Source organism: Diadema setosum, chromosome 14 (genome assembly GCF_964275005.1).
Source record: "Diadema setosum chromosome 14, eeDiaSeto1, whole genome shotgun sequence".
Lineage (NCBI taxonomy): Eukaryota > Metazoa > Echinodermata > Echinoidea > Diadematoida > Diadematidae > Diadema > Diadema setosum.
In genome coordinates this window covers 21,665,142-21,689,782 of record NC_092698.1, presented here as the reverse complement: position 1 = coordinate 21,689,782, position 24,641 = coordinate 21,665,142, and the positions used below count along the sequence as shown (strand labels likewise).

Below are 24,641 nucleotides of genomic sequence, written 5' to 3'. Positions count from 1 at the left end.
CGGAGTTTTCGACTTTGAAGTTGCAAATTATTCTGGTATGGGGTGCATGTGATAGTTAGATTAATGTATTCAGGGATGATGGATTATGCGTATATGTTTGAAAATATGCATGCATACGGATCAGACAAATTAATATAACATCTGCTTCTACAATATGTATTTCATTGATTGTGCAAACAGCTAATATTTGAAGAAATCATCTAATTCTTGTTTCATATCAATGAATTTGAATGTTAACCTAAAGTATGTGTGGGTGTATGCTTTTTCACGTGCATGAACCATGTCTTTGATATGACATTTTGGTGAATGGAACTGTCATATGCAGCATCTTTTTCATTATTTTCTTTTTTGTCAAGCAGGGAAGACGAGGTGATTAGGTATTCACAGAATCCTCACTAAATCGACAGCTTTGAATAATACACCTAGCATGCGCCATAAAAATCATACATCACTCTAACAGGACCAATCATATATTACATTCTATTCTGAACCCCACCCCGATTTTTGCCTGTGAAGATCTCCCTGGTAATGGATCAGCCCAGTCAACCAGATGGCAGTTGCCATAGTGACCACAATGAGGCAAGTGATGTTTTATGTCGTGCATGACCACGTTGGTAGAAGCATGAAATTTCACTCCATGTTTTGAGTCGCTGTCAGCAAAGATTTTGTTTTCCACTTTCTGCTGGTATTATGTCATAGTTCAATTAAATTGAATTTTACTTTATTTCCACCAAGAAAAGCTAATGCATAATACAAACTACACATTTGACAAATTATATTGTATGATAATTCATAAGATGTACAATGGATGATGCAAAATTTACCTACAAATGAAAATGAATGAGTAATGAGAGACATATTGCATAATTGCAAGGATGACAAAATAAAATATAGCAATGGAAAAGAGTGATGTACTTAAGACCAAAGCTTTTATGATCACTCAAAATACAATATATGCCTAAAATGACAAAGATAACAGTAGTGGAAAAATGAGCAAAACAATACACACAAATGGACATGATTTATATGGTGTTCATTTTTCCCCTTTTTTAAATAGGGGGATATTTCATGTTGAAGTGAAGTGCATGATTCTACTTGAAGTCTTAATAGCTGCATTATAGCATTTTATTTGCTTAACACAAAAGGCTCGGTCAGACTGGCAAAAGACTGAGAAGATTTTGAGTTCGCGATTGTTAAGATCCCGAAATTTTGCCAGTGTGACTGCAAACTTCCCGCGAAATCTCCCACAAAACTTCTCGCGAAACTTCCCACTCCAACTAGGGATATTCTCCTCACCCCCGCTAAACTTCTTGATCTTTTGGCAGTGTGACCGCTAGCAACTAAAACTTTGCCTTATTTTTCACGTGACCAATCCACCACCTGTTTGTGGGCAGCGTCTCCGAAGCGCAAGGCCATTGTTATGTACAGATGTTCATTGTTAAATGTAAAAATCACTATCCATCGGACGGCGCGCTCATTCTTCTTTCTTGCGCGTGCGTACCAATGACATTGAGAAGTTTGGCTGCCAAACTTCGCGATCTTAAACTTCTCGATCTTCTGCCAGTCTGACCGCGCCTAAATTGTCACTCTGTCTTTTTGGCTCTGCATATTTTCCTTTTCTGCATGAATGTCTTTCCTCTTGTATTTCAGTCATTTCAACAAAAGAGAAAAGAACTTGCATTCCAATTGCATTCCACTTGTTTCCACATGTTTCCAGCATTTGATTTATGTTTTTCAACAAATGCAAAAGAATTAGAGTAAAATGCATGCCAAGTTTCTTATCTACACCTTGTCTTACACTACTAACCACCTCTCCACTGGTTTTGATATATTGTGATATTTGTGCAGTTCAGTTTGTTTGTTTGTTTGTTTATTTCACCTTTATTGTGAATGTGATGGCCACCTAAGGTTCTGTGTGCCATAGAATAGTTTCTCAAATGCCTTCAAGAAAGTTTAGACAATTATGCTGTTACTGTTGTGTTTATTTTGTGTATGTGTGTGTGTGACGTGTGCATGAAGCATCGCTGTTGTGTATCGTGAATGTGATGGCCACCTACGGTGGAATCTGTGTGCCATGGAATAGTTTCTCAAATGCCTTCAAGAAAGTTTAGATGATTATGCTGTTGTTGTTTTCATTGTGTGCATGTGTATGTGTGTGATATGTTTGTTTCTCTTTGCCATAATAACAATTTCCCTCTATGCATCAATGCTTTCTCCTTGTCTCTCTTGTTTTTTGAGGAAGATACTTCCTCTGAAACTGCTGCATGGAATAAAAAGAGAAGTAGATATATACCTGTATGTTAGTGAGGCTCCTGGGGCAATCAGACTAAATCTTGTCAGTTTATCGCATGGGAATCTTATGGAAACCTTTTTTTTGGGGGGTCTTCTCACCATAATGTTAGTATTTCACTCCGAATGTAAACTACTTTATCACTTATATGAACAGATATACTGTACAATAGCGAAAGGAAGGATATTGCCTGTGAATGTGTTCAGTGAAAATCAGTATGAAATTACCTGTTTTGTCATGTCTCTGCAAGGAAATAAAATCTTGGCTATATCCGTGGAAGTGGGAGTAAATACAACTTGCCTATTGACTTCATTAGTCAATCATCAGGAAAAATAGAGATCAGCTGGCAAGTTTGTTTTTTGTTTTGTTTTTTGTCTATATTGTGCAAAAGCAAATAAGATCTAATTCAGGTGTTCCTGCATGGCAGAGTTCAAAATAAGGCTATAAATTATGGTTTGCTGCTTCTCAGACAAATACATTCCAGAAAAGCCTAGCTGCAAAACAGACCTTGTTTTTAATGTATTAATGTAATGTAAAATAAAGCTTTGTTCACATTGCACATCAGTTTGAATAAGCACTGTTAAACAAACAGACAAACTGGCAAATGAATGCTTGCTCTTAATAATATTAAGTTGCCCTGGTAATTCTTTGCTATTATGTGTATTCACACAATGCGGGTGCATCATGAAAATTAAAGTAAAATGTTTTTTTTTCTTCTTGTATTTGCACATTTTACACTATTCCATGTGAGGACAATATCTGAACTTTTTTTGGTTGTCACTTTTTATGACCAGATCATTGTAGATTTGTTTATTTTGGGGGTTTTCCCCTGATTTACTACATTGTTTGAGCACCACTCTATTGATAAGTGAAAATTATAACCGAAGCCATCCAAGTCATATTAATACCAATGGATAATGCAAAGTGGTACAATGAGAAAACTTCATGTGAATTTCCGTGTGAACGTGGTGTGTCAGAGTGTCGAAGCTGAGTAACTCGCAGCCCTGCGGGGGAACAGATGGGAGAGTCTGTTTACATTGAAAACAGATGATGAATGTCACAGTGTAAATTGTCATTGGCGGATGATATGTCATGGTGTACTCAAAATTTGCTACTGAGTTGCATTGAAATAAGCTATAATCCCTCATTTCTGTGAATTTAATCATAACTTGTCATGCCCCTCATCTCTATTTTTCTACTTAGATTCAAAGTGATTTTTTATTTTATTTATTTTTTTTTAATCTGTGGTGAAAATAAACTTTAGGTGGCAAGAAAAGCGAACAAGAGGGGAAAAAAGAAAACAGCAGCTTCAAAATATCACAGATGTTTACATGTTTGTTTGTTTGTTTGTTTGTTTGTTTTTAAGTGCAAGCATACTTGTTGGATCCACATGTTATTTAAACAACCAGGAGAAATGTGATGAAGTATATTTACAACATAGACACAATCAGTGCCTCCCAGTATCAAACCAAGTTCAGGGCAAAGAATAAGACTGAGGTTAATAGTTCAAAGAGGTCTGCACACTGATTATTTCATGCAGGTTGATGCATTTCCATGATTTGATATAATCTTGTATGTTCTGAAATTCCTAGTGTTATTTTTTTTTTTTTATTCTTGTGTGTAATTAAAATGCATGCAAAGGGAAACAAGGAGCTAGTGTGTATCTTAAGTATATTTATGAAATAAAGTAGCGGTAGATGTCACTAGATTGATTTCATTTTCAGCAACTGATTGACTGTGAATGAAACTCTGGTGTGCACTGCTAAAACTTTGTCAGATAAATATCAAATGATAGAACTGTTATTTGAGGGTGACGCTTCCACATCAGAATGCGTAATTGATAATGCATCCAAAGGAGAAAAAAAAAATGGAGCTAGTGTGTATCTTTAGTATCTTAGACATTAAATCAAGGTGAGACAGTACTGGGTTGATTTTTGTCCCCGCCGAACGAGTTCGAGCAGGGGACTATGAAACGGGCTCCGTACGTGTGTGTGTCCGTGTGTCTGTCCGTCCGTCTGTCCGTCCGTGTGTCCGTCCGTGTGTGCGTCCGTGTGTGATCAAAATCTTCAATTTGCTACTTCTCTGTCATTTATGAGCCAATTTTGATTCTGTTTGCTTTATATGATAGCACTACATGGGAGCTTTGAAACTTCTACACAGAATTTCAGTCGTGACCTTTGACCTTGACCTTTGACCTATATTGTACATTTTGCTACAAAATGCTACTCCTTCGCCATTTCTAACCCGATTTCGATTCTGTTTGCTTTATGTGATGGCACTAGGTGAGGGCTTCAAAACTTCTACACAGAATTTTGACCTTTGACCTTGATTTTTGACCTGTATTGTACATTTTGCTACAAAATGCTACTCCTTCGCCATTTCTTACCCGATTTCGATTCTGTTTGCTTTATGTGATAGCACTAGGTGAGGGCTTCAAAACTTTTACACAGAATTTTGACCTTTGACTTCTTTGACCTTTGACCTTGATTTTTGACCTGTTTTGTACATTTTGCTACGAAATGCTACTCCTTCGCCATTTCTTACCCGATTTCGATTCTGTTTGCTTTATGTGATGGCACTAGGTGAGGGCTTCAAAACTTCTACACAGAATTTTGACCTTTGACTTCTTTGACCTTTGACCTTAATTTTTGACCTACATTTTTTGTACATTTTGCTACTAAATGCTACTCCTTCGCCATTTCTTACCCGATTTTGATTCCGTTTGCTTTATGTGATGGCACTAGGTGAGCGCTTCAAAACTTCTACACAGAATTTTGACCTTTGACTTCTTTGACCTTTGACCTTGATTTTTGACCTATATTGTACATTTTGCTACAAAATGCTACTTCCGGCGGGGACATATATTACGCACTGCATAATTTCTATTTTTCCTTGTATTTTTAACAACTGATGGACTGTGAATTGAACTATATTGTGCACTGCTAAAACTTCATCATATAATATCAAATAGTGCGGAGGCTATTTGACGGATGATACTTCCACATCAGAAGGGATGTGCGAATAGAAACTGCACAAAAAGTGATGAAATGAAAATGAAAATTACTCAACTGGCATGCCCAGGCACGTACGTGTCTGATACATATCTATTAATAAAGAGTTGTACACAAAGATTATTCGATATATCAGTTTCAATTTGTCGGAATTATGTGGATAAGTGATATAACCAGCTTTCCAGGAGGGTACAGTTTTGAATGCTTCCACATGATACAGCTCTGATTTGTACTTTTGCACATATTTCTGGATAGGATTGAATTTTTGTTTTATATGCTTTCATTAACCCTAAAAGGGCCGGGGGGGGGGGGGGGGGGGGCGGAATCCGCCCCCCCCTCGACGTTTCGCGCTATAATTCTGTAACGCGAGAAGGCCTCATCGCGAGGCTTCTTGACTTTCTTCGTTCAAGTCTCGCGCAACTTTTGAGACCAAATTTGCAACGTCCGCGCATACTTTTGCGAAGCCACGCCCATTTTTGTAACGGAATGTCGCTCCAAAATGGGCACAATTTTGTGATTTTGTGTACATTTCCTATGGAAAACAGTGCTCTGTCATGAAAGGCATAAAAACCTGATTATTTTTACAATTAATCACTTTCATTGATTAATTTTGTGCTATTTATGGTAGAAAAGTGGTCAGTGACAATTTCCAATGAAAAAACAAAGAAAAAACAAAAGTTGAAAAACAAAGAAATACATAAGAAATTCTGAAAACAATATAATACATAAGAATTGAAATGAGTTTTGGAAGTTTTTGTGATGTACAATTGTTGAATATGCTAAAACAGATTTACAGATCAAAAATTAGACTCTCAATGCTTTCAATTAAGCTAAAACATCACCTTGAGCTTAATTTGCATAATTAATTAATTAAAATTAGAAATTGATTGTTTCAAAAAATCTTATAACACAATCTTGTAGATTATGATGCGGGTCTCACGCATGCAAAATTTCATCGCGATCGCACCACCGATGGCCGAGATCTCAGGGGGGGGCGGAATCCGCCCCCCCCCCGGTCTGAGCATAGCCAAAAAAGCCCGGCCCCTTTAGGGTTAAGTGAGATTTCATCTCATGTAATAAATAAACATGCAAAATACAGTCTGTATAAGCAACATTATGTTAACATTCAAAATGAACCTTTAAATTGCTCAGTAGGATGCCACAAATGCACCTGTGGAATTCTTTTGTGCATTGATAGAAAACTTACAACTGTTACAATAATTACAGCCTGTTGGAACTCCATCCTGAAACTTTGTGTCCATGTGTAGAGAGTGTGATTTTTTTGAGGCATACCAACGTACATTGGATTGCTGCGCTGCACTGCGGCCTTTCAAGTCTGACATAAAAACAATGAATGTTTGCACAGAGCCATATAAACACCCAAAGAACATTTCCTCTCTGTTGTCGTCATCATAGACTCATTCAGGGAAACTTGTTATTTCTTCTGAAAGCAGATGACTGACACCGCACATATGAACGACCCATTTTCTTTCGCAGTCCTTGCGGTAACATTTCCGTCTCCAGATGAAACTTTTTTTGGAAAGATTGTCGGTGCTTCTGTGAAAGAGTTATTCCCCTCTCACATTGAAATATCAGCGTCGTAATTTCGTGGAAGAATTTGGTTTTTCCCCAGAGGTGGATTGGCACATTAAAAAAAAAAGACAACAACAAACAACATTCACATGTTATACATCCTCTCATGTTTTGGTGTTCACTGCATAGAAAAACAGGACCCTCCCCCCCCCCCCCAAAAAAAAAAATGATTTCTGAACATGAAAAGCATACATTGGAATGTCATCATCCTTATCGGGATGATTAGGGGTGACAATGGAATTCTTTCCAGCCGATGTTGATGTCAGTCATAAAAGTTCGTGCCCTCACACAATAGCAAAGAAAGAAAGAAAAAACGTTCACACACAACATGAGAGAGAATTCATGCGAGTTGTCATGAATTCAGCAGAAATGTTTGCGCAACAATACACTGTCAAATTGTGGTTCAACCGTATATGAATGGAAGATGGATGGGTGCAATAGAAATCACTCACAATTTATGTTTAGGAGATTTTTGTGGGTACATTCACTGAGATCCTCTACAGCATACCCCCCCCCCCAAAAAAAAAAAAAAAAAAGAGAAGAAAAAAATCACATCAAACGTCAAGGATGATTTGTGCGTGTTTTTTTTTTTTTCATTTGCCATTGTTTTACCCCACACAAAAGTAAATATCAGACATGGCCACACAGTAGGGTTGCTGATCAAAAAAAAAAAAAAAAAAAAAACCACCCAAAACAAAACAAAAACAAAACTTCATTGTCCTGTTTTGTTTGTTTGTTTGTTTGTTTTTTACCTTGTGCTTTGCAAAAGGAAGTCGCTGGGGCCAACATACCAGTATATATGTGCACAAACAGGAACATGGAATGTTATTATCAACTGTCCTCATACTGAGTAATTCTTTTGCTTGATTCCTAGAACTGTGCAGAAGGAGAAGAAATCACATTTATCATGGTGGGCAGGTATGGGGGAGCAAAATAAGTGATTAACCTTGGGTGAGATTTTGTTGGATGATTATTTGAGCATATTAAGGTGCTTAAGTCAGTGCTTCTTGTGTTGAATGAAGTACTCTAGGTGTTACAAAAAACATTACCCACTTTGATCCTTAACAGTTCAAAAACTATACATCAGATAATGCTGACATTGGTATGAGCAAAGGGTGAATAGTGTACAATTTTGTTGGCCAGTAATTTAAAAATGAAAGCAGAAATCAGTTTCAGTAAATTCAAGATTTACTTTTGAGTTAGGTTTCAGATTTTGCTCTATTTTCAACCCTCCGTACAAAACTTTCATTTTGCACAGAGGTCAATTGGTGTGCATAGGACTGTGTGGTTAACACCCAGACAATGGTCCTGAACAATGGCCAGGGGTTGAATGCTCTATATATTCATGAGAATACTGTCACAGCTAGTCTTTATTCATCCTGAAATGTAGTGTATGCAGGCACATGAAAACATATGCTTAGTTTTTTTCATGTGCATGCATTTTACCCTTTAACATGAATTTAGACTAGCAGTGCCCAGGGCAATACATCATGAATTATTATTAAAGAATTTATGTGCCTTGGAGCAAGAGACCACAGACCTCGTCAGCAGAGGTCTGAAAAGATGGTATTTGTGATATTCATGTCTATTGTTCAGGGTCATTGTAAGTGCACACTCACATACACATCATTGGTTCCTGGGTAAAGTTCTTTTTTTTTTCTTTCTTTCTTTCTTTTTTTTTTTTTTAACAGAGGCTTCAAATTTGGCCAAAATCTGGAACTTAACTTTAAGATTAATCATGGATTTAACGAAACTGATTCATGTTCTCATATTCAAATCACCTCCAACTAAATTGTACACTATTCAGCTAGTACTCACATCAATGACACTGTAATCTAATGTATTGTTTTCAAAATATTAAGGATCAAAAGTGGGAAATGTTTTTTTTTTTTTTTTTTTAACACCTAGTATGTATTGTATAGGCATATCACCTCACAGCCCACATTCTTCTCTGTTATTTTGAATTTCAGAAGTCAAAATGTTTGGGAATACCAAACGTGAGTGCAATCATGAAATCCTTTGGACCAGTAGCAATTGCAAAACTGTGCCCCTAATTCTATTCTTTGTTTCTTTTTCAGTAGCATCTGAGAAATATGTATATTCTTTTTTCTTACACAGAAAAATATGCTGCCAGGAATGCACAATATTTGTACATGCTGGTTTATTGTTTTCATATATGTGTTGAGTCATGTACTCAAGAGTAGGCTCATGCTGCAAGTTCAGTTTGATATTTAAAGCAATGTTTTGTTTTGTTTATATATATATATATATATATATATATATATATACAGATTTTTAAACATTCAGACTTGAAAAGTTTTGTGTACATGTTTATAAACATTAGATATTTTATTTGCAGCTTGGCATACTGTCGATAATTGATGGTGCATGATTATCACAAATGAGAATATCACCTCTGATTTCCATTGGAAAAGGAATTACAAGATTCGAGCATCAGGCCCAAAACGAGAATTTTTATGCCTGAGGATGGGGGTTTCAAAATTGGACAAAGGGGATGTTTCTGAGTTACCAAGCGACTAAGAGGGGTAGGGCATGGGAGAGTCATGGCCGTATGCAGGAATTTTTCTTGGAGAGGCAAGAACATGTTCAATAGGGGATGGGGAGGATGGGGACAGCATGCAAGTAAGGGTTGGGGAGTAAGTTGGGGAGGATGTGTGAGGGGGTAATAATATGTATATCCCTTTCCTTTGAGGGAGCTTTTGCATTTTCAGAATAGAAATTCAATATTTATAGAGGGTTGGACCCCTCCTCCTCCCCCCACCCCCACAGATAAGGGCCTGAGCATTTGATGGTGAACCTGCCCGCTCTGGTGTGCAGCCTTCCCACAAGATATTAGTCAAGCCAGTAAAAGCTGTTGTTGACCAAAAAGTATGGAAAAGTGGGAGTTGCTACCCTCTGATCTGCTTTGTGATTTAATTCTGGTATGCTTACAGAGCTCACCCTCCACAAAAGTTATTAGGTGATCCGAGTATCCTCTCGGATCACCTATTGTATCTGTACGGATTCTTTCTTCTTCTTCTTTATTTCTTTCTCCTCAAATGTTGTGCAGAGGTTAACTCAAAAAGTCATTCACCTATCACTTCTAAACTGATACCATATATGTATCACGTCATAAGGACGACAGATCTAATGTATCACTGTGATCAGTCAACCATGACGTCACTATGACGTCATTATCTGAAAACACGTTTACATTCGTATCTCATTAATGGAATGGATTTTCTCAATGAAATTTACATATCATATAGTTCAAGTCAAGCTCTATTGATATATTTCATAAAATTTAGTCACGTTCATAGTAAACGAGCGCGTACGCGCGCGTTGAAATTTTAACATGCTCCAATCGAGCTCAAAATTGTTTTGCACACGTTTCAGGTCATTTGGAGTATTTCAGAAAAAATTGACGGACGCGTACGCGCGCGCGCATATACGCACGCACAGCTCATATGCAATAGAAATTTCCCGTTTTTTCACACGTATCGGATGTCTGAAATGTCAAAGAATGTTTCTACCAAGTTTCAAGTCGATCCGACTCAATATGACGTCATACGGACCCGTCAAAGTTGAAATTCCGCGCGCGCGTCAATGGCGATATACAGTGCAACAATGCCAAAAAACCGCCAAATTTAAATCCGATTTTACTCGTCAGGATGGACGGTGACCCCCCATTTTCTTTACATATTTTGAAAGCTGATGAGTTGTACATATCATTTCATGGGTTGGCGATACTGAAAAAATGATTAAAAGATATCAAATTTCTTAAAAAAGTAAAAAAAGTAAATTTTCAAAATGACGTCATCAAAATTCAAGTTCACTCGAGCGTATCTCACTTATCCTTTGCCGATTTTCACCTAACTTTCAGTATGTTGTAGCTTATTTAATGTTCTTTCATATTTATCATTACAAACTTTTGATTGGATGACGTCATCACCTCGTAAAAATGGATTAAAAGTATCCTTGTAAAATTTGACCAGTTTACGTGTTATCTCTATGGGAGAGCAGTTTTTCTGGAAGTGAAAATTGACATGACTATCTTTTTCGAGCACTAGCTCACTTATGCTTCGGTGAATTTTTCCCAGATTTTAATATGATGTAGCTGAGACTTTGCGCTATCGTAAGTGTGCCCTTCGTTTTTTCATACGATGTCGGGATCACGTAAAAAAACTTACTTGAAATTAAAGTTTATCTTCGATGTATTGAAATATTTCTTTCTTTTTGCAATGTTATGTGCAATAACTCAAGAAAAACATACCCTATCACCACCATATTTTGCACATATTTAGTTCATGTCACGAACATTATTTCATAAAATAACAACGACTTGATCAGACGCCATTTTGGGTATGTAAATTAGGGTCAAAGGTCATAGATGTTTCATCCTGTATCTTGGTGAATACATGTCCTATCTTTCCCATATTTTGCACACGTAAAGACCATGTTACAGGGATCATTTCATAAAATAACCACTTTTTGCTCAGATGCCATCTTGTCTATGCAAAGTGGGGTCAAAGGTCATATGTACTTCTTTTTCTATTTTCGCTATGACGTGTTATCTCTATGGGAGTGAATTTTTTTAGATGTGAAAATTGACATGACTCTCTTTATCGAGCACTATCTTACTTACGCTTCGGTGAATTTCTCTCAGATTTTAGTATGTTGTAGCTGAGACTTTGCACTATCACGATTCGAATCATTGATTAAAAAAGAAATCGGATCCCCTTAATTTGTCAGCGATGACAAATTACAATCTCTAGTTTCACTTTTTTTCAATATCATTATTATTATTGTTATTATTGTTATTATTATTATCATTATCATTATTATCATTATATATATACTTTGATCTGTTTGATAATTTGCTTTTAATTTGTTGGTTGACTCTCACTTTCATTTTGTTGCTTCTTCTTGTTACACCAGGTTAGGACTCGCTGCTTGCTCGGCCCCCCCCCCCCCCCCCCCCCCTCATGCTGTTGCTATTTCACTCTTTTCCTTTCTTTATCCCTCTGTTATTCCTTATCTTGTTTGATGTTGCCTCCCTATTCACCCTTTTCCTTTTACAGGTTGCCCCCTTGGTCCTCAGGATCATCACTGACCCTCCTCTGCCTTTTGTCTGTCCACCCTCCTGCTTTAATCCCCCTCCCTTTACCTGTTGGGGCTCCTTACCCATTACCTCCAACCCTTCCCTTTTGTTTTCTTTGTTAAGTGTCCCTAGTCCTCCCATAATTGTTCTTTTTGTGTGTAGTCCTTATAATTATGTGATTGCTTTCCCAGCCTGTTTGTCATTTTACCTCTGACGAAGATTCTGCTGGGATCAATAGCTCAGACCCCTTTTGACTCCATTTCACCCCAGTGTGTCGCCACTATTGGATAAGCAGTTTTCAGCAGCTTTTTTTGCTACAAAACTAATTTTAAATAGAAATTCATTTTCTGGGCCTTAGCATTTGTTTGCTCAGTTTCTGTGTTTTGTAGTTATTATTCAGTTGAAGTGATTATTGCAGTGTCATTTTTGCCTGCTCTGTTGTGTGAATAAAACACTTGTGTTGCAATCTTCATGTGTGTGTGTGTGTGTGTGTGTGTGTGTGTGTGTGTGTGTGTGTGTGTGTGTGCGTGTGTGTTTCGTTTTACAAATGCCATTGAACGTTCTACTTTGGACTCGGGCATATACTTGTTTCATTCGCCGTGTATGTCACACCCGCATGGTGTGGGTGCATGATTCCTTTCACGTGTTTGGTGAGTGCCCCTCACCAAGGCAGCTAGGAATGATGGCGCATGACACAGGTTACTGTAAAGCGAGATATTTTCGTGGCGTGGAATCTTTGTGATTCGCCACGGGAATTCAGTGCGTAGTGTAGACAAGAACTTTCTGATGCTTTTTAATTTCGCGAATCTTGGCTCTCACAAAATTCCCCCAGATTAAAATGTACGCAAACATTTTTGGTTTTACGATGAGCTGTTACGTCTTCATAAAAGGAAATAATCTGGTATATTTGCATATTCTATGATATATGTATATAAATATATATAAATGTGAATATATATATACATAAATTTCATATACACAATTGTATTGTGGTTTATAATAGTAATAATGTTAATCATATCTATGAGTAAATATACAGATATTTTGTCTTACATGTATATTTATTTATACATTTATATACCTGCTTAATCGTAAGTGTGTGTGTGTGTAGGCTATCCACTACATATATACATAGGTCCTATATGTATGTATGTATGTATACATATATATATAATGTGAGGATAACTTGTACAGTGTAGTGATGTTCGAAAAGTGCAACTTGAGTGACATTGCTTTGAAGTTTATTGGAGCATATCAATTTTATGCAGCTAGTAGCTGGGTGCATGCAAAATGCGAAAGTGATGTGTTGGTCCCAAGGAGGTGTCACACCAATACATTCTTGGTCCCACTCAACCTGAATCTTTTCTTCTTTTTTTTTTCATTTTTTTTTTTTTTTGAGGGGGGGGGGGGGGGAGGGGAAAGCAGGGGAGGGGTGTTTTCAGTCTTTGCAGGTTACTGGGCAGGATCTCTCTGTTTTGGCTCAATTTGTAAGCTCCAGTGCAGCTGTAAGACTTCAAGAAGTGTTCCCCCCCCCCCCACCCAGTCTCATGCTCCAGCAGCAGTTTTTGAAGACTTTGAACCTTGTACTGGATTGAAATTGGTTACTCATTGCACAAGGTCCAGGGATACTATACTAACAAACTGACTCGGTTGTACACGTTGTATTTCGTTCTTCTACTAGGCAAAACTAGGAAGTATTTGTCGTTGATTTCAGCTCGATTTATTGAAAGATCTTAATTGATATTTCTGCTCAGAGTATGCATGATGATGTTTATAGGCACAATTGCTGACCCAACTCTGTTAACAAGAAAGCATTTTTTTTTTCAATTTTCTCCCCCCCCCCAAAAAAAAAAAAAAAAAAATTCCAAAAATAGAAAACAAATAATGGACAAGTTTCCCTTCATTTTGCTGCACATAGCTTGCGATTTTGAAGCAAACATATTTGGTTTCCCAACTACACATTTACTGCAAAAACTGAAATGTGTAATGTGTGCTATAATGCTATCATTGTATATCTTGGTACATCATACTACAATGGCTAAAAGCCTAATTCTAATCATGGCACAAAGTGCAAATAGACATAGTCCACTAAGCTATTTTCAGCCTTTTGCAGAATCGTACACACTCCCCAGTCCTTCGGAGAAAGAAATATCAATTATTTATTGCTTCTGCTTAAGGGAAAGTGAGGCAGACAATATTTGTGCTCTGTCAATTCTGTTAGGAGCCCCATTCTAGGAGGAGATACAAAGTGACAGTGCCCCTTTCGTAGTGAAGCAGTTATCGTGAAGGGTACAAATGTACTGCAGTCGAGAGATACACAGCAAGCAGGGTGTTCAGACGCAGAAAATTGATACTAGAACGGTATAGCTATACGATGAATTTAAATTCGTCTGAAAGCTGACTAATGAAACGATGTATAACGAAGCGACGCATAGTGAAACAATGGTCAGAGCATCATTTCAAACTAGAACTCGATAACGAATCAGCATTCCATCGTGTCCATTGTGCGTCTGAACGTATGGCGACCATAGAACGATATATTAAACTAGGCGGGGCTTAGTGGGAGTGTGCACAAAAGGTGACCCCACACCTGTCACTCATTACCATAACAGCATGCGCAGTGAGAAACTGCACATCCTATACGACGTTTTCCAGAGCGGTCGAAATTAGCGTCTGAATGGTCTGTGGGCGATACGATGATTCTTTATACGTCTTTTCTTCATCGAGTTTTGGTATAAACTGGCTTGTGTCTGAAGGGGGGGGGGGGCGGCTTGAATTATGGTTGTAAAAGAAGATGTGGGGAGTGAAAGAGACAGACAGACAGACAGACAGACAGACAGGGATGGATTGTGTTACCTTTCTAGGGCAATAACTTTTATGTGTACGGTAAGCAGGGAATGATGGCATCAAATGTACAGTTGTACCATGGTGTTGAGAAGTTCAATATGATTCACAACATCAATAATCATTAAAAACAAAAACAAATATGTATTGTGTAATATGTGATGGGGAGTTCACGTATCAAGCCAAAGGCTCAAGGTAAACGTGATTCCCTTTGTAGAATTGAATACATAGAATTGTACAAATATAGATTCAGAGTCCAATTCAGAATATTTAATGAAAATGACAGATTAAATACACAAAATGAAAGATGAAACATGTGTTAACCACATTAAAGGGAAGGTAAACCCAAAGAACAATGTGGATTGAGTGAAAGCAGCAACATTAGTAGAACACATCAGTGAAAGTTTGAGGACAATAGGACAAGCGATGCAAAAGTTATGAATTTTTAAAGTTTTGGTGTTGGAACCGCTGGATGAGGAGACTACTAGAGGATATGACGTATGAGTGGACAACAATACAAAGAAAATATAAAGGAAATTCAACAAAAATTCACTTTTCTAGAATTATGAAAGAGCAATGGACCAACCGCTTTCAGAAAGTAGGGGGAATAATTGCTACCCTTAACATATGTCAATATCAAGTTGATGGAATTTGTAATTTTCATGAAAAATGGATTTTTGCAGAATTTTCTTTATATTTTCTTGGTATTGTTGTCCACTCATACGTCATAACCTCTAGTAGTCTCCTCATCCAGCGGTTCCAACATCAAAACTTTAAAAATTCATAACTTTTGCATCGATTGTCCGATTTTCTTCAAACTTTCACTGATGTGTTCTACTAATGTTGCTGCTTTCACTCAAGTCACATTGCTCTTGGGGTTTATCTTCCCTTTAAGCAAACAAACCTGACACACAGAACAAAACTAACAAAAAATGGACAGATGACTGTAAAAGCACTTTGAGTGGATACATTCTTGAAAATTGAATCTAAATCATTCCAGAACTTACCACTTTTACAGAAAACGGAATTCTTTTGTCATATGCTCGGGCGACAAAATGGCAACACAATGTCATCCTTTGTACTTCGAGTTTTTGTGTCATCGACATGCATGTGAACTGCCTCTCAGTGGCAGATCCAGAGGGTACACACTGGGTGAATGCCCCTCTTTATTTTTTGTTAATAATAATAATAATAATACATACAATTTCTATAGCGCCGTTCTCCACTTTGATTAAATGCTCAAGGCGCTTTAAAACAAAAGAAATTAAAAAAATGGGAGATGCCCCCCTTTAATTTTGTTAAAGCACCTTCCCTTTACAGAATTCCATCTTATGATCAGTGAGATAATCCCTGACCAACTGACGGGTACACATCTATCACCACAGTGTTCCAGGTCGTACAGCAAAATGTTGTGGTTGAGCGAATCGAAGGCCTTACTTGGGGTGGATACATAAGTTGGGGAAATGCGAAGAATTTTTTAGGACTTTTCAGTCACTGGCATGTCTAAAAGCTTATGTAATTAATGTGCAGATCAATATGTTCTCACTGAAAGAGAGTGTCTGTTTTTTTTTTTTTTTTTTTTTTTTTTCAGACAGAAGTGATGAGATGTTTCAGCTGGTAGTCAAATCCGTGTTTTCCCCATCTTCCCTCACCGCAGCACAGAATCAAATCAAGTATAGACCTCTATCTGCACTATGCCAGATACTTGGGAAAGCTATATACACCTCCCTCTCACATAACCCCTGCCCTCACATTCATTGTACATTTCTCTCACAGTGAGCTGTTTTAATTTTTTTTTTCATCATTGTTTTCGTATAGAAGAAAATAATGTTGACATGATTGGAATTCATGTTGGTATGCACCTGTTCGACGTTTCATCTCCCTAGTCGATAATGAAGACTACACAATTCCCCCTGTTCATCTTCACAACTGAGAGAATGGCATAAACATGTGTATATGGGTGTCTACTTAATATTTATGTCATTTCTTTGCATTGTTCCTTCCACTAGAAGAAAGTAGTTTGTTTTGATTTGTTGTTCATGATATAGTAATCAGATAAAGAGAGAGATAGAATGAGGGAGAAAAAGAACAATCACGACAAATGCTCATTCCCTCTCTATTTTATCTTGGCAGGATTCCAAACAGTACTCGCTATCGGGGAGCCAAAAGGATCCCCTGGGGAGCCAGGAGATTGGGGAACGCCTGTGCAACCACCGGGAGATGGCCCATGAACTCATCCCCATGATGCCCTCTCCGCAGCAGCCAGCGCGTGAGTTGACCTCCGGTACTCATCTTCTTCCCTTCCACTCTTCCATCTTCTGAGTCCCCCACCTCCCCCCTCCTCCTGACATCAACTTCAATCCATTCCAAAGTTATGTTGTCCCCTGCCCTCCTGTCATTAAACATCCATCCATTCCTATACCATTGTCCCTTTCCCCTCGCATTGCAGTAACATCTTTCCATTCCTATCTCTTATCTTCCCCTTTCCTTTCAATAATATACACCCATTCCTAATCCTTGTCCCATCCCCATTCTGTCATTGTCAAAATATAACAAAAACAAACCCAAAATAGAATATTGATATAATAGGATATGACATGACATGACATGATATAATATGATATAATATAAGATATATTTTTTGTATTGTATTATATTGAATTATATTATATTATAATATATTATGTTATATTATATTATATTATATTATATTATATTATATTATATTATATTATATTATATTATATTATATTATAATATGACATATTATAATATAATATGAAATAATATGATAAATATAATTTAATATAACATAACATAACAAATCATAACATTGTACCAAAACTCATGTCATAGTTAACCAAAGTGGCAAATTGTATGCCCATAAAACTGGAAGTGTTGAATTTCTCAGACCATGTAGCTGTACTAGTGTACCTCATGTACATTTGTTCTTATCATAAACCAATTTGCTGGTTTCTGTTCAGCTGCCTCAACATGCACTCTCTCACTTTGTAAGAGTTTGCAATATCATTATATATATGTGCTGTATGCTATACAGGTATTGCCTTCCTATAACTGTGATATCAAACATGACATTCCCTGGGAGTTATATGTGAGGGAAAGTATTGCCTCAAGGGGAGAATATTTAACTCCAAAGAGACTGTCATGTGTTGTATTGAAACAATCAATAGGCAAGGCAATATTTGTTATATTGTATGGTCTACATCATGCATGTATACACACCATTACATTCTAGTCTTGTCAGCAGCCAAATGTTTGATTTATATTTCCTGGCGTGATGTTGCTGCTCATGCTATAATGATTTTGATACTGTAAAAGTGGATATTTTTGCATGACGAATTTTTCGCACTTGGCTGGGTAAGAAGAGTTTCCCATGTTTTTACTTCCACGGAATCCAGACATCAACTACTGGAACATATGGCGAGCAAAAATATTTGTATGCTTTTAATTTTGCACTGGTTTTGGATTGCTCAAAATGTGTGAAAATTTCAACACCTCGAAAATTTCCACTTTTACAGTACTTGGTGCATCAGTTACTTGATTGCATTATGACTTATCAGAGAATATATAGGTTGACTATTGAATACACATATATGTGATATATATAAAATATGCACTTTTTTGCCAATTATACAATTTTCCTTGTGATGACCTTTGACAAGAACAGAAGAACTCTGTGACTCAAACTTTTTTAATGGAAGGAAGAGATCATTGTTTCACAGAAACAATTTAACCTCGCTGACAGTGGAGTGGAGTGTTTATGAAAGATTGGTTTGACTGCTCACATCCTGCCTCAAAGAGGCAGGACTTTTGTATGTAGACTAAAACAGTGTGTATTTTGTTCAAATCAGGAAAGTAAGTTTTTTTTTCTCATAATGACAGTCATATGAAGGAGAATCAGGCACCTTCGCAACAACTATGACAATGTGACAATTAATTTTGCAAACTTGTGTGAATTTTTCAAATGCTGAGCTTTATGTCAACATGGAATTTGTTCTGTTTCCTTCAGAGGAAAATAACAAAGCAAAAAAAAAAAAAATTTAAGATTCAGAAATCTATAAAAGTTACATTTATACCAAAATTAGCTTTCCACACATCTATTTTTCTTTCTATTATGATTTCCAGCTTTGTATGGATAATGTGTTGATTTTACAACATATGCATTAATGCAGCTTCACACAGCTGATTGTCACTAAACCAGAACAGGTAGTGACCCCATTTGCAGATAGCAACTGTGGAACCTGGTGGATGGTAGTGGTGGTGGTGGTATTTGGAGGGCAGGGTTGCCCTGATTTCACAGTTATGAGCTTATCGCAGTGACAAATGGCAAGAGCATGTGAAATTATGATGCAGCACTTGATTCAATGACCCCTTGATTTTTTTTTAGTTCTTGATTCCTTTATCCCTTCATTTTTCTATTTCTTGATTTCACAAATCCTTGATGTCTTGTTAAGATAATTTTAGCATTGAATGGAGGGTAAATAATACACAAACAATGCCTATTACACAGGACATTAAGTATTGTCCTTCTGATAGTAATGTTAGAACAGTTGGAAACAGGCAAGTGTATTTCAGACTGTTCAAAAGTAAGGAGGATGGATAATTTCACTAAAGCCCAACCAAGTGCTGTGCATTATTTGTTTTACAAATTGATGATGACATCATTAATACGCAGGCATTTGTGTCCGAATGCAGCAGAGTGGTAGTTACAAGCCATTAATGTCCTAACACCCATTGAAGTTGGGCGCCTTTTAGCTATATAGAACACTGGTCACATGAAGGCTCTCGGCCAGTCATACAACTATATGATTGGGAACCATATTACCATTTTGATACATACTCCCTTCTGGTTTTGTGGTGTGACTATAGAGCTGTATGCGGTCTCAGAAAATGGCCAAGGAAAAACAAACAAACCCAAAGGCAAAACATAAACAAAAACAGCCCCAAAGCTTCACATTCATCCTAAGAACACATGTAGCTTCCGTCAGAATTAATTAGACTCATGTGTTCTGAAGATATGCTGTAGCTGTGATATAATCAGGCATTTCAATCAAAATGGAGAGGATGATGATTTCTGCTGATACCCTTTAACTCAAGGATCACTGTGGTTAGTCCCATTGTACAATACATCAGCTGTGAACCGTAACTTTTCAAGGTATAAATATATTTAGGTGGTCAGTCATATTGAACCTTCAGTAGTGTCAAAACCCACTTGGTGAAACAATGTGGAAGTTCAACAGGAAGGCTTCGTCAGACCAGTTGGAATAGGGAAGATTGTATGACCACCAGCCAACCTGTCCGTTGACATGGTTAAGGCTCAGTTAGGGCACATAACAGTACAGAACATATAGAGAAGTTCAAGCCTTAATGCCATTTCAATACCACCTTACTGTCAATGTCCTGAGCGGATTGCCCAAATACTCAATTGCAAAAGTCAGAAGTGTGTTGAGAGGAAGAGAGAAAGCCACATGAATAGATTGCTCAAAAGCATATGGAGCAGTGTATCACACTCAACAGGAAATATGATTGAATTTCGTGTTCATGATTGTGTATTTTCCTTTTTTTTCAGCATAACCTTTTATTTTCATCTCGCTCAAAAAAACCCTCCCAAATAACACAGATGTGATGTTGATGATGAATGCTGAAATGTGCTAGTATGAATATGGGTTTCTGGTACCCTTTTTCCCCCAACTTGTAATCATTTGATTCTGTCATGCATCCTTCATAATTCATATCTGCATAGATATTTTGAATGCAATTATCTTTTTTATGGGGTGTGTTATATGGTACTCTGTGAGTGCCGTACAAGAATGATTTCGCACCAGCAGTCAATTGCTTGTGATGAAGCAGTACTTGGCATTAGCATTTTTTTTCTTATATTTTGTAGGAATGATGGAAAACATATCGATTCTTTTTCCATTATTTTTTTTTTCCTTTGGTTTAATTTGCAGCACATTCAAGCAGTGAGGAGTGTCCTCCAGTGTATAGTTATGAGGAGAATGAGAGTAGCGTGTACATTCCAGGAACAGCTAGTGAGCAGGAGGACAAGATAGACTCAAAAAGAACTAGGAGCACCTCCTCATACAAACATCTTAATTCAGCTGAAGCATCCTCGTCAAGTATACCCAAGGATGAAAGCGATCTTGATGTGTCTGTCACCAAGGAGGGGAACAATGACGTTTTCACCCCCGATCCCTTGGAGAGTGATGTTTTTGAGGAGAAGAAGGAGGAGAGTCACGGTGGCCATGGACACACCCACCACCACCATCACCACCACCACCACGGGCACGGGCACTCTCACGCCCACGGCCACTCCCATGGCGGGCGGGGCGGCATCTCGTCCATCGCCTGGATGGTCGTCATGGGCGACGGGGTGCACAACTTCACCGACGGGCTGGTCGTCGGGGCGGCCTTTGCCGACACGCTGGCGGGCGGCCTGAGCACGGCGATCGCAGTCATGTGCCACGAGATCCCGCACGAACTGGGTGAGGACAGGGGGCTTAAAGCCTGGACTATATATATGTCTCCACACTCCTACACATAGTAGTACATGATACCAATATTAACTGTTGGTAGTGGTTACAAAGGGCTGGTGTCTGTTCTTACCCATTTTACAGAGTTTTGTAGTTTACTACAGCTGAACATCACATTGTTGTCACTTGAGAAGCATAAAGGCATAAAATCATAGGTCAATGTAATTAACACCCTTATGCTTCTTGGCAGATACGTTACTGGGGTGACAAGACCTTGTATCTGCAATTTTGGTGAAAATGACTTGTTTTGGATTAATAATCAAATAATGGGTTAAGTGAGGTCCTATTCAAATCCAAACTGTCTTACTCCGAAAATGAAGCCACCACGGCATGTCAAAGGAAAGGCTCTCCCATTCGCTATAGTGCTTTGGCCGCCATGTTTTTTGGCTCACCTGAACATTTGACATTTTGTAGATACGAGGTCTTGTCACCCCAGCGACGATATATTTTTTTGTCATCTCCTGAATTTTATGTTCATCAAGTTATTTTGTAATCATTCTAAGAGATGTATTTTGCTGATAACCCATTTGCATTTCTGTGCTGCCTTGATGAAATGACTTGTTATTATTATTCTTATTATTAACCAGACTCACTGATTGGCTTTTCCCCATGGTTTAATAGGTGACTTTGCTGTGATGCTCCAAGGCGGGATGAGCATCAAGCAAGCGCTGGCCTTCCAGGCAGTGTCCTCCATCCTGGCCTACATCGGCATGGCGATCGGCATCTGTATAGGCAACCTCAGCACCATCAACTTGTGGGTCTACGCCCTGGCTGGTGGCATGTTCCTGTACATCGCTCTCACCGATCTAGTAAGTCCGAGTGGAACTTAATTGCCTGGTAATGCCTAGTCTTTGTCAAAGGCCCTCAGGCTGTAGTAATTTCAAGAGAAGTGGGCAGAGCATTGTAACAGGAAACTAGTTTATTAAAGCCACCAGGAAGAGGCAAGCCCCAGTGAGAGTGCCCTTGCAAACCCACCTGATTTTTTTTAACTTAAATCTAAATCCAAGGCTTGATCTAGCAATTCAGTGGTCCGGTCTAAATTAACTTACGCAGTGCTGAATCATTCAGTCGAAGTTGTGTCCAGGTTGGGCTTTTCGCCAGCTCATTGATGCTGTAAATGCCATATATTTCACAAGGTTTTTATTTACCCAAATTTTGCGAGTTGGTCGATAATCATGAATTTAACAAACACACGTTAAAATAGTAATTCTGAACCCGACGTGAATGCAAACGTGCAGACATTGGCATGTGACGCACTCAACATCTATCAATATTCAAAGTCTTCGGGTGTACAAGTGTCTTTGACATTAACATATTTTCTCCCAATCTTTTTTTTCTTTTTTTGTTTCTCCTCCTATCATTTATCTCCTCCACACAGTTTCCCGAAATGGTGGAGAGCATGAACAACACAACGGACAGTAAGGTGTTGCATCTTGTCCTCCAAGTACTGGGAGCCGGGTTTGGCATCGGCGCCATGCTCGTCATAGCTCTCTACGAGGAAGCACTCATGGACACACTCACGAGCTGATCTTGCCAATAATTGTCGCACTTGTGCCTTTTTTTGTTTGCTCTGATTGTAGTTTCATTTTTTTTTTTTTTTGCAAACTGCGAAAAGCAGTCTGTAATGGTTGTAAGCAGTAAAAGGAGAAGCAGCGACTCCTCTCAGTGCGGGTTAAGTGAACCTCGATGCAACTCACATTTTCCGTCTCCTTGTCTTCTTCGAGTAACAACTTCTTCGAGTCCGTCATCTTCAGGAGCATCTTGTTCTCCGAGCAACCATCCTGATGGAGGACTCGGAACTTGTTTGTTTAACATCCTCGTTTGAGGTTAGGGGCAAGGATATCTGATTGCTGGTGTGCAGTCAGAATTACCTTAGGAAGATTGCCTGGAAGGAAGGAAGGGGGGGGGGGGGAGAGGATATGGTAGTGGAAGGGTGATGAAGTTAATCATATCTTATTCCAGGGTTGGTAGATGGTTTGGAAGTCAATCAGGGTTTTGCTCATTTCCAGTGGAGAAATATTACCTACGTATTTATTGGGATCACAATTCGCTTGGTTCATGTAATGTGTGCATGTACTTAATTTAAGCATTGATGATCATCACTGTTAGAAAAAACAAAACAGAAACGAAAAAAAAAAAAGAATGAAGAAGCCAAGTATTGCCAAGAAGTTGAGCAGAGGTGCCAAACGCATTAGTTCAGAAAGTATCTGTCGTGAGCGGTGCAGCTCCGTATCTTGCGAAAATTGTGCCGCGTTGCCGTGTTGCTAAAAAGAGGTACAAGTAGTTGCCACATTGAGCCATGTGGGGTGATATTTTTGCAAGGCTGATCGAATCTTAGAGCTATCCAGTAAGTAGACTGGATGGTTGTATATATATATCTAATATATCTGTACTCTAGCAGCTTGGACTAGGAGATTATCAAGCCAAACCGGGTGGCATTTGTTTTGCCTGCGAACCATGGGAGGGGGCTATTTCAATGCTCGAGGGGCTGCCCCCCCCCCCCCCCCCCCCATTGTCGGCAAGCCGAAACAGTGCAAGACATTCCCGTTTTTGGGGGTTTTTTTAGTAGTCGACAACTATGAGAAGGAAATTAAGTTATGGAGGAGGCCCTTTCATGATGCCAAATGGAAAAATACGACATCTCTGCCATCAGTGGACAACTCAAGGGAGAGGGAGAGAGAGGTGAACTTCTTACGCGGACCAACTGTGACCTGCCCGGATGTACTTGTCGCCCACAGCTTTCTTCAAACTCCTTGATGGAGGTCTTCATGATGAATGCATCACTGGGGTTCTCTGAAAGCAATTGTAGCACCGTATCTTTCAAACAAATAAAAGAATATTAGTACCTTGAGCGGCCAGATCGATACATAATAAGAACCAGTAGTATGTAGTATATGTATTGATGACTGACCGTATGTAGTTAATCTTTTTGGCAGTGACTGTAATTTTTTTTTTTTTTCATAAAGATCTGTGTGAATTGACTTGGGCATATTTAAGTTCTTGTTTCTCTTTTGAAGAAATACAGTTTTAAATGACATACATCTGTATTTTAGAAATGAATTCTTATCTTATGATTGCTTATGAATGATTTTGAATGATAACGAGTGAGATTATCTGCCGTCTGCTAATTCTGGGAACTTCCAAGCCCAAGCCAGACTCGCATGAATTGTTGGTTGTACCAGCACAGAAGCTTGCGAAATTACAAGCCAATGTTTTGTGTTATTTGTAGCATTAAAGGTCAACAGCAT

General features: G+C 38.2%; 1 protein-coding gene across 1 annotated transcript in view; it reads left to right on the top strand.

Moving 5' to 3' along the window:
• LOC140238208 (zinc transporter ZIP10-like) overlaps nucleotides 1-23,273 on the top strand; it is a 40,211-nt gene extending 16,938 nt beyond the window's left edge. Inside the window, exons 5-9 of the mRNA XM_072318144.1 lie at nucleotides 517-588; nucleotides 16,973-17,108; nucleotides 20,812-21,345; nucleotides 22,015-22,202; nucleotides 22,772-23,273. Of these exons, the coding sequence (XP_072174245.1) occupies nucleotides 517-588; nucleotides 16,973-17,108; nucleotides 20,812-21,345; nucleotides 22,015-22,202; nucleotides 22,772-22,921 (1,080 nt within the window). The 3' untranslated portion in view covers nucleotides 22,922-23,273. The remainder of the gene's footprint in view (nucleotides 1-516; nucleotides 589-16,972; nucleotides 17,109-20,811; nucleotides 21,346-22,014; nucleotides 22,203-22,771) is intronic.
• Nucleotides 23,274-24,641: the final 1,368 nt, after the last annotated feature.